The following is a 13,474-nucleotide window of genomic DNA, read 5'->3' as shown; positions in this document are numbered from 1 at the left end:
AATTTCCAGAAAGAAAGGAGGAGAGACGTGCATGATGAGAAAACAGCAGCAATCACCATAACACCTGTGATTGCATCACTTTGGCTGGTTGCTTCAGGAAGGCAGAAACGTCGTCTGCTCCTGCATTCCAGCAGCAGGGGTGATTAAGAGTATGATTGATTTGTTAAAAGTGAGAGGCTAAGTCTTTGTTAAACCAATCCCCTGTGCATTAGCAAGCAAAAGCGTATAGCCAGCTTAACTTTGGTTGCTTTAGCACAAAGTGATGAAGCCTAAATGCGTTTCCTAGCTCGGTCTAAAACTACATTATCTTCAGCATCATATCTGCCGTTTCTCAACAATAATATATGCAACATCCGAATTGATGGATTGTTCTTATCGCCAGCTTAATCTTTTAGATGATCGTCGCATGCATGATCGTCCACTGGCAGCTGCTTTGGCGACCCAATCTTGATGGGCATGCAATGGTGTTTAAGAAAAGGTTCAGTTTAGCTGCAAGAATCCATCCAAAGATGAACCAAATTAAGTACGGTTAATGATACTCCCTGGAGCTCTTTTACTATTATTGAAAAAGTATCTTAAAATACCACACATTTTACTAAAATTTGTACCTAAAAAGTGCTGTATCTTGAGGGTACCAAAAATTTATACTAAATTCTTGATACCTAAGATACTTTTAAAGGACGGTAAAAAAGCCATGTCCCTGGCTACAAATTAGAGTTTGGACAGACGTCTGTCCAAACAATGATCTGATTAATAACCCTGAATAAAAAAAGGAATCAACGTGATAAACAAAAGGGGAACAAATTCGCCAGCATTTTTGGAGAAGGAATAAGATTTGTAAGTACTTATGGAGAAGGGATATGGTCATATCAAAGAAAAAGAATATGCTGTATATATCATATTGCCTTCGGAATTTTAAACATACTGAAAGTATTTCAATATGTTATCTTGTAATAAAAGAATTAATAATATGCATGGCCACTTGTGTCCAAAGTTTGTAAAGTTATATTTAACTTTCTTTATAGGGGGCGATTGTTTTTTTTATGCCAAACTGTATATTTGTAAACAGAAAATAATTTCCAAATAAAACTTTTATATACACTTTTAGCAATCTAAAAGGCAGTGCTGAAAAATAAAATTCAATGAGAAACCCAAGATCAACTTTCACGTTGAAGGTTAAAATTTTAAATTTTAGCTTATAAACATAAACATAAATAAAAAGGTGAAGATGATAGACTTTGAAAAATAGGCCACCATCCTTTGGCTTTTTCAATATGTCAATTCTGGCTAATAAGCCCCACACGCATATTTCTGTCTCTAATGTGCGCATATGTCGTTTCTAATGTGGATCCAACTTCGTTTCGAGCAGAAACTTTATACTTTATCCATCTTAAAATAATTATATTTTTTATTTCAAATTTAAACTAGAAAATAGACTTATTTTGGGGCCGGCAAAGAAAATACATAGAATCTTTTATCCCTATCTTTTCACTTATATGTTTACTAATAAGCAAAATTTAAATTATCAACAATAAATATGAAGTTGATTTTGAGGTTTTTAATATAAAAGGTTAACAAGTATAGGTTATTCGATATAGAAAATGTTTAGGTAGCACATGTGGAAGTTTACAGATGTGGAAGTTTACAGATGGGTCTACGATTCTGATTGGTGACATTTTGCTTCTGTATGCGACATTTTGTGCCACATTTCTCTAAATTGTTTGAATCATTAGTCCCCGATATCTCTGCTACTTTTACCCACCATTTGTTTTTTTTCAACCCCCACCATGTGAAAATTACAGTTGTGATGTCGGCTCATGGCTGCATATCCATTCTGCTCCAGTTGACATGCACCAACACTGGGGCAGGATAGCTGCTTATATTTTGCTGCTGCACTTAAAGAAAGACTACTAGCACTGATCTGATTCATCTAATGTATGCATGTAAGAAAATGCAAGGCAAGCGGGGAGTAAATTCATGGGCACAAGAATATATAGTTTTATCAAAGAAAAATAAGATATATACATCACGCCGCCTCAGAAAACATGCTGCAAGTATTTGTATTTGAATAGCTTATCTCGTAAAGGAACGTATGAGCAGCTTGCGTCCATATAGAACTTTGCATTCTGAGCTATACGCTTTGGTCTATACACTGTACACTACCCATGCCTACGCCCATGGCCTATGCTGCCAAAAAGTTACTAGTGCCATACTAGACAAGAGCAAGAGTAGGGAGATAAGAGGGAGATTACCACCTCTACCCGTTCTACTTTGATTCACCTACTGTCATCCAGTTGAGATGTTGGATCAGGCACCTGGCTGAAATCATCTTGTCACCCACTTGAACCTCAAGATTCTTTCATGAGGTAAGCATCTGTCATGTTTCTCCATCATCCTGGAAATGAAACAGATGTTGAGGTATGACCGCATGAGACCTTTGTGTCAAAAGATGCAACACTTTTGCTTGTTAGTTCTTTGGCTTGGAGCTTCTATGATCTTCACATCGTCCATCTCACTGTCGGAGCTGTCGAAACATATCTCTGGCTCTTGCTGTTTATGCGTGTTCTCTTCATTGGTTTTCCATGTGCCAGTGGATAAAAATATAATGTCGTCTTCATTTTGTGAGCTAACAGGATCTGCTTTTGTGGTATCTTCTTCATCATCCTTCACGCTATCTGACAATGTAGCTTCTTCTGAAAGAACACAGCCTGTGAGCTTCTCAGCACTTCTGCAGATGCTAGAAGTTGCTTCTCCTGATGCTGCAGCCTCCTTGATGTATTCGTTACTTATGATTGTGTCTCCACCCTCTACTATCATTTCTGAACTATCAGGAGATGCTGCTGCTTCTGATTCTCCACCCCTTATGGCATCTTCTTCTTCTTCGTTATCGGATCGGTCAGATGCCCCTGCCTCTGACAAAGCATCATCCAGCCTGGCACTTTCAAGTTCTTCAAGCAGTAGTTCTCGTATTCTCTGTCTTAGCTCAGAAGCATCTTCAGGCTCGAACCAACTACGACTAAACTGTATAACAATTACAACCTCGGTGTTAAAATTTTAAAAACAACTGAAATCTAAACATATGAAGTGCTACAAGGAACAAGTACAGAAAAGTGATGCAGCCACTAACCATGCCAAGATTATCTCTTGTGAATCTTTCTGGTGCCTCTCTTATAAATCGTTCAATATAATAAAGCATGAAGATACCACAGTCATACTCGTTCCTCTGCTGTGGAACCTGGCAGGAGTAAAGATTCTGTAAAAGTTGAAATTAAGTGCAAAAATATCCAAGTGTTTGATGCAGGCTTGCAACATAACTGTAATCTGAACAACTATTCGACACAAAAGTTCAACTTGCAAGCAGCCTGACAAGCACAACAGAACTGTACCGTAACCTTCTATTAGGGTGTTAATTGATTAATACTATTTGTACATCACATGTCTAACAAGGGCTCACCTGAACTTTCTCCTTCTGTATATGACTTGGGAGATCCTCCCATATTGTCTCTGAAATTGAAATGCCAGGAGGATTTTTCCCTAGATGGCACCATTCTTCTTTAAGGTATCTATAACATGTAGAGTTGACAACATCAGAATTATGAAAGGAGGTCACTTGAGCTAGAACTTAGTATAAGAGCAGGTACAATAGCAGGCTATAAGCCAGCTATAAGCATATTTTAAAGATATAAGAGGGGAGAGAGAAGAGGAGTGGGCTACTAATTTGTAGCCAGCTACACGGGTTCCAAGACTAAATGTGTATATGACATGCGGGACCATGTATTGATGTTTTGTAGCTAACTATTATATGCATTGGCTATTAGATTGGCTATAGATAAATTGGACTAGTAGTTGACTATACTATTGAACTTGCTCTAAGATAAGTTATCCACAAAATAGGGGTAGCATAAAAGCAGAATTTTTGACACTCGCATTGAAGAAAAATAAATGATCAGTTGTCAGTAGTGAGATCAGTCACACACCTCCCAACTGTGTCAAAGATCTTAGCACTTGAATGCAGCTGTAGGGAGTCCAGATGAAGTATGATCGGCCCTGAATTACTTGCTTTGGAAGGAATGCAGATGATTATCAAGCTCCAATGTGCCCTGATTAAATGCAAGCAATTCATCATAAATTTAAGCATTACTGTTAATAACTACATAAAGTGTGGCATTAAAGGCATTCTAGTGGTAACATATAATGCTGGGGTTTATCCGTATGAGCAGCAACTTACGTTCCATGGATTGGCAAGATGATATATGATGTGTGATATATATTGGCACCTTTCCACCATCTTCTCAATTTCACAAACTTGCCCTAGAACCAACAACCAATTGAAACACATATATAATATTTCAGTGCGACATTATCATGTGAAGATAATACAACACTGAGAAGCAAAATGAGATAACGAATCACAGAAGGCATATAACAGTACATATATGAGAAGGCAAAGAAAAAACTGAGATAGAATCTGGGTACTAATATGTTGGCGCAACTACAATACAGAAGTGGTACTACAATGTTGGCGCAACTAAATTACAGAAGTGGTATTCTTCATACTGCTTCTGATGAGGAGGAAGAGATGAAGGTTTATACTCCAAACTAATACAAAAGAAACACTCATGGCAACCACACTTCAATTATCCTTCCTTTTTTGCATCATAAGAAACACATTCGGAAGAAAACATAGAGTTAATGAGACACAATAGTACCTTCCCCAACAAAGCTTCTTCAAGCTTGCTATAGAAATATGTGTTAAATATGTAGAATTTGCCTCTGCAATCATCATTACACAGTTTGGTCCTCTTGATGTACCTGTCAGAGCATTATGTTGAAAACAGTAAACTAACCATATTTATATAGAGTGCAATAAAATCCGAATTCAGGAGTCCTAATTGTATGCAGCACTCATATTTTTTGTGCAGCTAGAATGATTAAGGATGCATATCATTTTAAATATCTTGACTTTGTTTTGTATATTTAAATGTCAAATGGCAACAAGACTTTGAGCATCAAGACAAATCATGCGGAATTAAGATATTAGAATGGTACAAAGCTCCAACTTAAAAGATAGCAAGGTATATTCTTACTGAATGTAGAAGTTTATCACTGGCGATGACAAATATACCCCAGGATCAAGACATTTAATATCTGAGCTGCTGAGCTCTACAGCTTCTGGATCATCTCTGTTCACATAATAACATTAACAACATAAGAAAAACAACAATACTATGAAATCAAAACTTTCAAAAAGAATGCAAGACGTTCACCTTGATGGGTAGTAAATTTTGGCCTCGTTCCTGAAACATGGTTCTTGAGTTACACAAATCGAAATCTTAGCTTGAAAGTACACAACAACACCATTTCATAGAGACACATACCATCTGTCATGCATCACACAGTCTACTTGTCCTTCCACTTGTCCCTCAGGCTGCACATCTTCATCATCCAAGAGAACCACGTCCTGAACCTGATAGGTCAAATAATTTAATTTATGAAAATTTAAACTTGAATGTGGTATTAAGATAAAACTACTACTGAGCTACTAGTACATAATAATAGTAAGTATATGGTTTTCACTCGTACAGTGACTTAATCCCTGAGCAAAGAATTTATTAGAATGGAAAAACTATTAAATATTAAATGAATGTATATTGCAACAACAGACATCACCAACCACTCAGTTATCATACAGTTGGTGAAGTCTGGCAAACATAATGTGGTCAGTTATGCACACCATGGAAAAGAAATAAATATTTGTTGTTTGATTTGAACTTTTAGCTATTGATACAAAATGAATATACAGTGTTCAAGCATTCAATGGATCAGTAGGGAAATATAGTAGTTTGTATGGACCAAAAACCTTCAGAAAAAATAGGATCATAGTTCTATAGATGCTTTATCACTTATCAGCATACCCACCTTTTTAAGATCAGGAAGACACGCCTGATGTTTTTCTTTCCTCCTGCACAGAAGAATTGAAGAGGACTTTTGCCTTGAGCGAACAATCTAGCACATAATTAACATGACAATGCATCATGCTGATATATGAAAAAGCGATATGAGATACCAGCAATATTTTCTCACACTAGAGAAGATTCCACCAGAAATTAGATTCCAATATATCAATTCAATGGTGTATATCAATCAATCAATATCAAATGGGAGTAACAAAGTTACTAGTGGTTCTAAAATACTTTTATCATTATGTAAGACCAAAAAGTTAATAATTTCCATATACTGGACTAGAGAAGCATAAGAGATGGCATTGTTTTTCTTTTTCTCTAAATAGAATCATGCATAGCAATGCTACTAAACATAATAATGTTGCTGAACACAGAATAGTACATGTATGAACTCTACATCGATCAAAGATATATGACTGTTACAGATCTCATTGAAAGGAATAAAGGTTCTTGAGATCTCTGTCTTCAAAACTCTATAACAATAACATGTATAGCAATGCTACAAAACAGAATGAACCCATCATAGCAAATACATAATGTTTCAAAAATATTTCCTTACTAATAGGGGGTTTCCAAAAAAGACGTCAAAAAAAAATCACTGTCATCTATGATTGAACAGAAGCGACTAGGAATTTCTCTAATATCTGTGCATTTTCATCATGTAACATGAGGAGAAATTAAAGCAAGCATACTTATTAGTTTGGTTACTTACATGTAATTTTAGGGTAAAATTATTGACAACATGCAGCTCAGGTTGAACAAGGAATCTAAACAGCTTAGCAGAGATTGATGCATACCTCTTAGTAGAATCTCTGAAATTGTACATTTTACTTGGTTGGGGTTTTTCATTATCAGCTTTCTCATCTGGATCAATGGCATGGACTCTCAGTTTATGCCCAGATAAAGTTGATGGACACGGTTTGGTCGAGTACATCTTATCCACTGAAATGGGTTTGCGCTGTCCAATTTGTCTTAAACTTCTGCGTGTTTCAATACCTAGCTGCATTGGAAAATATCTCATCCTGATTACCAAGGCATATCTGTAGAACTGTGCTCCCCTACCCCCACAAAAAAGACAAGAAAAAAAAACAAAATGATGCTACCACGTTACTGTATACCTGACCATAGTTCTCCTTTGTAGAACAAAGGGGCACTGATTTTCCATAGAACCTGCGAGATGCATTTTCCCCAAGCTGATCTTCAGTATCTGCAAACCCGCATAGGTGTATAAAACATCGTTAACAGTAGATTGGAATGTACCTTTTGTCTTGAGAGGATACAAGATGATAACAAGAAATGGAAATGATCTCTCATTGCCATGATTATTATCCCTAAATTAAACATATATGCAAAAATGAATATTGTCGATGTCCTTAAACTCTGTTTATTTGTAGTTTCATGCACCCTTCGATAAGAAGAGCAGCGTGGATTTTATTTCACTGTACGGCAAACAGCCAATCATGATAATGTTTACCATGGTCATAAGTTTTTTTCCCCAAAAACTGCAGTCCGTATTATCTTGATGGGGCATATAGTTTAATAGTAAAGGATAACCAATAAAGTGGAACAGAGCCGAAAGCCCTGTCAGTCCCTTCCTCCTCTGACTAACCGAATGCATTTTCCACGATAAATTCACTCTTCATATAGCAGATGAACAGAAAGCCCCTGATCATTCTGCTGGCATTGCTGTATAAGCCTAGAAAACAGCACCGGCACTGAGCATGAAGATCATACCGAAACTAAAAACGTCGTGTGCGGCAGAATGACGACCATCTCCATCCTACAAAAAAAAATGCAATGTTTAGAGACCTAACCAATAAACATAATCCAGAAATGCACGCTAATATTTTACACGGATGCCACTAATTGCTCCTCAAATGTGGGGTGGTGATCAAACACCCCAATCCGATGGGGGAAATAACAAAATCGACAGCGGAGTCCACTCCAGCCCGACCACACGCGCGCGACGCTACCTTGGCGGCGGCAGGGTCGATCCCGCGGCCGCGGCGGCTGCTGCTGCTCCCCTCCCCGCCGTCGCGGAGCATCCGCTCGAACGGGCGGCGCAGGCGTCCGGCGGAAGCGATCGCCGGCCGCATCTCCCCGTTCCCCTTCCGCACCATCACCTCCGCCTCCTCCTCCTCCGTCCTCGCCGCCCGCCGCGAGGTCGAGACGAAGCTGACCTCCACGTCGTCATCATCACGGCCGCCGCGGCGGCGGGGGGAGGGTGCGGTCGCCAACATCTCCGGCCAGTCGATCTTGATCGGGCGTCCCATCGCCGCCGCCGCCGCCGCCGGCGGCGATCGGCGATGGAGGGCGAGGAGATTGGGGGTTTTGGGGGGGTGGAAACCGAAGGGGTTGGGAAGAAGAAGGAAAAAATTGGGGGAGGTCGCGTTGCCGCCCGATTCACCTGCTCTCGCCTACAAAAAGCGGTAGCAGCTTCCGCCGCAAGATTGGTTTTGGAATTTGGGCGCCCATCCTGGGAAAGCAAAACCCTTTTTTTTTCCTTTTTTGCAAACGTAAAATAATTTACAAGTATTTTTTTTATATATTCGTTTAATGCTATAGTAACGTAAAAGTAGAAATTAAAATTAAATTATATGAAGAAACATAAAATTAAATTCAAGATTGAGTTCTAAAATCTTAATTTTATCTTATATAAGCAGGTGCAACTACCAAACGGTAATGGTCTTGGATTACCGGCATGTCCATATCTACACATATTTGATCAAATTTAATCTGATATGTATGGTACTATGATATACAAATTATGTTCTTGCATTTCCTTCCTTAAACGAACTCGCCACTTCAAACGCAAAATTTTGGTTTTCAAAACTTAATTTTGGGATAATTTAAAGTGGTTTATTTTCCAGGATTTTCTTTTTATCTTTTTAAATCGCTAGGCTAAGTAAAATAAAGTGAAGGATTTCGCTTGAACTACAAAGGCTGAAAATAATGTCATCGTGAAAATAGAAGTAGAGCCCATCGTTTTGTCTATTTGCAGCTATCCCAAAAACAGAGCCTTTTTTGTTCAAGTATTTTATAATTGATTTATATGCTTAATATCCGCGCATTGAAAATACCAAGTATACGGGGAAAGTAATTATACGGTATATTTTTTGTTGGGCTCCCATTCGCTTCTTGGGCCAACTTCGTGGAAATACAGTCCAGGCCCAACACACCTGCGAATTCTCGCTCGGGCCCAATTATTCTGGCCTACCGACAACGGCAGTCAGAGAGTTCTAGGGAAGGGTTTGTTTGGTTTATGAGAGGATAGAGTATTTATTGGATATGGTTATTTAATTTTTGGTTTAATTTGCATAGATGAGATGACTCATCTCAATAACATAGATGAGATAAGTTTATATATATGTTCAATAAAATATAATCATTCAGGATCTGATTTAGTTGTAATTAATATAACTGTGTAATCATATCACACATTGGATAAAAGGTTTATATGGGAAAATCATTTAAAGTTTGCTAACAGAAAATTATGCCCACCGCAATCAATCAAGATAGGCCGCATCATCAGGACCAAAACATAGATGGCTATATCGGCTAGATCAGAAAGATTTACTCCTCTAGCATATTACTCCTTCCGTTTCATAATATAAAATGTTTAACTTTTTTACTTATAATGTTTAACCATTTATTTTATTCAAAAAAATATGAAAATATCTTTTATTTTGCTTGTGACTTACTTTATTATCAAAAAAAACTTTAAATATGACTTGTCATTTTTTACATTTGTACCATTTTTTTAATAAGACGAGTGGTCAAACATTATAACAAAAAAAGTCACACATCTTATATTATAAAATGGAGGTAGTATTTTTTAGTGGCCACCATACACCCAGCGATCATCCTACGTCAAGCCCTATTGGTCCAACCAAACACACTCGAAAAGATATTTCTATATGTACTAAATTTTTGGCGTAAAATTTTAGTAATAGCATCTAGAGATACTAGTATGTTACCAGTCTAGCTGACGGTAAAAGGTTTTTTTTTTAAAAAAAAAGAGCAACTTATCAAATCCTTGCTTCGATGCAAATATCTCAAAGCAAAGGAGCTGTAACAAATAATCTCTTCCACCTAGGAAAAAAAGAAAAAAGAAAAATAAAGACAATCTCCTAAAGATTGCTGCTTTTGTTGGTAACAGGAATACAGGATCCAAAACACAATAGCGGTTAGCTGCCTAATTAAGGATAGTGCACACTGCAAGAAAGAATAACACAAGATTTGAACAGTGGATCCTATGCGCCACGGGGTCTGAAGAAGCAGAAGCACCCGAGCCTCGTCCCGTCCGGCGCCATGCCGCCGCCGCCCTTGGTAGTGTCCAGGTCCTCCAGGAGCCGCACCACCTCCTCCATCTCCGGCCGGACGTCCGGGTTGGCGTCCCAGCATTTCGTCATGATGCTCGCCATTGCGCTCGGGCAGCGTTTCGGCATCTCCGGCCGCAGATTCTGACCGAATACAACACAAATGAACACAAATGATTCTAGTAAAGAGTAATTTTGTTATTCTGACCAAGACCAACCCAACAAAATACATAAAGGATCATAAGATGGCAATGCAATGCAGTCAATGCAGGGTACAAGAGGGTACAAGAGAACTTGTATGATACAAGAGTAATTTTGTTGCAGTACAGAAGTAGAGTTCAGATGAGATTAAACAAGTTTGCTTAAATATTGTTTTGAGAATAAGTTTGCTTAATGATACCTGATGGACAACAGCAGATGAGAGGTCTGCAAAGCTGAGGTCTGCGTGGGGTCCATAGGGCATGTCACAACAGTAGATTTCCCATAAGCAGATGCCGAAGCTGTAAACATCGCACTTTCTGTTGTATGGCTTTCCAGCAAGCACCTGAATATGATGGAGTTTCAAAATTAAGAATGGATGAATGGTTTCAAATGCAATAAACATGATGTTGAAATTTTAACATGGAGAAAGGAATTTACAAAATACAGGTGGGATAGTGCAAAATCTGGATGTGCATTCTCGAGGAGAAGTCTGAACAGCGATGGGGCAGTGCATATACCTCTGGGGCCATGTAACCAAGTGTTCCAGTCGTGCCTGTCAGATCCTTGGGATCCTGAGCCTCAACGACACGAGCAACACCAAAATCAGCAATCTTAAGGTTCAGCTGTGGGTCGAGCAACATGTTGTCAGTTTTGACATCGCGATGCAAAATCTTTTTTGAGTGCAGGAAGCTCAGCCTGCAACAAGACAATAGAATGAACGAATGAATGCTTAATAAGCATCGGATTCAGAAGATAGAAAAGCACTTAGACAAACTTGATGAATTACCCTTTGGCCAAATCCAATGCAAGCCGAACCACTTCTCTGTATGGAAGTTTCTTATTTTTCCTAAACTGCTTTATGAGGTGTTGTTTCAATGTACCACCAGTGAGATATTCTACCACAACACAGCAAGCTCTCTCAGGCAGAGCAGTGCGTGCACCCTTTTTGGAACTGTGGTCTGGAATGTTTTCTGGGATATTAAGATTTGATGTGCCCATTGATGCACCGATGAACTGCAAAGAAACAAAATTGCATTTTCAAATACCTTTGCCATGGACCGAAACAGCGAAAGTGCACGAATGAATGCAAAGAAGAAAATAACAGAGATGGTCACCTTTGTGATATTCGGGTGGTCGAGCTCATGCCAAACAGTAACTACTTCCTTGAGTGATGTTCTAAAATGAGCTATTTGGGCTTCCGATGAATAGCCATCTGCGCCCCAATCCAACAGTTTTACTATATATCCACCCCAAAAAAAAAGCAATATTAGCTACTTCGTCCAGTCACAATAACATGCCTTCTTCGACATCATCAAGAGGCGATCAATGTTTTATTTTGTAATTAATATGTAACACATGACAAAGTTAAAATAATATTGTGCAAGTAACTTCCGATCCAAATCCATGCACATTGCTCCCATCCATCCAATACAAAGATATTTATATAAATATACAGGGATGATAGCCAACGTAATTTCAGGAAGCAATTTTCTCTTGGACGTTCGTAGTAAACTGTGCTAACCTGTTTTGTTGGTCTATACGTACGCTCCAATCTACACCGATGAGGAAGCGATTCTACGTCCAATTTAAGGATGTTGTTCGTCGCAGAATTGATTAAAATCAATATATACCGATGAGGAAACGATTCTACGTCCAATTTAAGGATGTTATTCGTCTCGCAGAATTGATTAAAATAAGGGAATCATGGTAATGACATATTTGAAACAATAAATAATTTATGAAACTTTTATATACGTATTCTTAACGATCTAATAAACAAGGTTGGAAAATAAGCTTCGATAAAAAGATAAAATCACCTCTAAATTTAAAGTTAAAGTTGAAAATTTAAATTTTGACTCGTAAGTATAAGCAAAGCAGAAGCGAAAAAATGAGACCGGAAATTACTACTTTGTCTCTGATTAGAATATATTATATTAGTAATATATGGCATCACCGCGTGAGTATAAAAAGGAAACAATCGCAATCTGAAATACACTAAACAAGGAGCAAATCGACGGAGGTGTAAATCGATAGGATCAGCTCAACAAAGTATATGTCCAGTATGCATGCAGAGAGGTTTAGTTAAATTAGGGTTTAACAAGATCAGCAGTCTAGCAGGCCGGCGGCGAGGGGATAGAGATCAGATCGTATCATAGAGATCGATCGATCGACATGGCCGACGATACATATATACCTGCGACGTCCTGGCCGTAGTACTTCCCGCGGAAGAGCGTGCCGTGGTCGCCGTGCTCCACGACGTGGTCGATCTCCAGCTTGGAGAGGTCTATCTCCCACGCCGCCTTGGGCCTGTCGCCGCCGTCGCCGTCGTGCTCCCAGCCTCCGCCGCCGCTGTTGAGCCGGCGGAACCTGTCGGCCATCACCCTGCCCTCGATCTCCAGGTCCAGGATCTGGAGGTCCACCTCGTCGGCGCGCACGTAGCCCTCCACCTCACGCACCTCCTCGGCGCCGCCACCGTACACGCGGCCCAGCGCCGCCGCCGCGGCCTCCTCCTCCTCCAGCTCCGGCACCACGGTGCTGCTAGACGCCATCGCGTGCGTGCGTACGTACGTACGTGCCGGTGCCGCGCGCGCGCGAGACGAGAGCCGACGAGCCTACCCTGCAAGCACGTAGGTCCGAATAGCGGCGTCGCGGGGTGGGGGGTGGGGGGGAGTAGGTTAGGGTTTCTGGGGAGGTGTCCAGATATAGCGGGAACGAGCTCGCGCGGGATTCGCGGGGTCCGCCGCGCCGCGAGCACGTACGGCGGGAGGGAGGAAGAAGCGGAGGCGGCGGTTACGGCGGCGTGGTGGGGCTTAGGGCAGTTGGGCCCGGAGTGCCACGTACATGCGGCCCGTTTTATATCTCCAGGATGGGATTGCACAAATTAATTTTTCTATCAAATAATAGAAATATATTTTTGTTTGAAGAATTTGCAAAACTAGGCCATACATATATATATATATATATATAAATAATATAAACATTCACTGGTTA

General features: G+C 39.7%; 2 protein-coding genes across 2 annotated transcripts; both read right to left on the bottom strand.

Annotated features, from left to right (window-relative positions):
* Positions 1-1,968: 1,968 nt before the first annotated feature.
* On the bottom strand, positions 1,969-8,391 carry LOC102710173 (probable ubiquitin-like-specific protease 2B). Its single transcript, XM_015842874.2, has 14 exons — positions 7,937-8,391; positions 7,698-7,743; positions 7,082-7,170; positions 6,761-6,963; positions 5,920-5,962; positions 5,379-5,467; positions 5,268-5,297; positions 5,088-5,183; positions 4,710-4,812; positions 4,229-4,311; positions 3,978-4,100; positions 3,455-3,563; positions 3,128-3,235; positions 1,969-3,021 (listed from the first exon to the last, which is right to left on the bottom strand). Exons 1-14 carry the CDS (start codon positions 8,234-8,236, stop codon positions 2,443-2,445), a joined length of 2,001 nt encoding a protein of 666 aa, XP_015698360.2. The 5' UTR covers positions 8,237-8,391; the 3' UTR covers positions 1,969-2,442.
* Positions 8,392-9,896: 1,505 nt separating this feature from the next.
* LOC102709896 (serine/threonine-protein kinase STY13-like) lies at positions 9,897-13,161 on the bottom strand. Its single transcript, XM_006664662.2, has 6 exons — positions 12,678-13,161; positions 11,599-11,720; positions 11,271-11,497; positions 11,002-11,179; positions 10,683-10,826; positions 9,897-10,426 (listed from the first exon to the last, which is right to left on the bottom strand). The coding sequence occupies exons 1-6, from the start codon at positions 13,030-13,032 to the stop codon at positions 10,217-10,219; spliced, it is 1,236 nt and encodes a 411-aa protein (XP_006664725.1). The 5' UTR covers positions 13,033-13,161; the 3' UTR covers positions 9,897-10,216.
* Positions 13,162-13,474: the final 313 nt, after the last annotated feature.

The sequence above is a fragment of the Oryza brachyantha genome, chromosome 12 (assembly GCF_000231095.2).
Source record: "Oryza brachyantha chromosome 12, ObraRS2, whole genome shotgun sequence".
NCBI classification, from domain to species: domain Eukaryota; kingdom Viridiplantae; phylum Streptophyta; class Magnoliopsida; order Poales; family Poaceae; genus Oryza; species Oryza brachyantha.
This window is presented reverse-complemented; position numbering and strand designations above follow the sequence as displayed.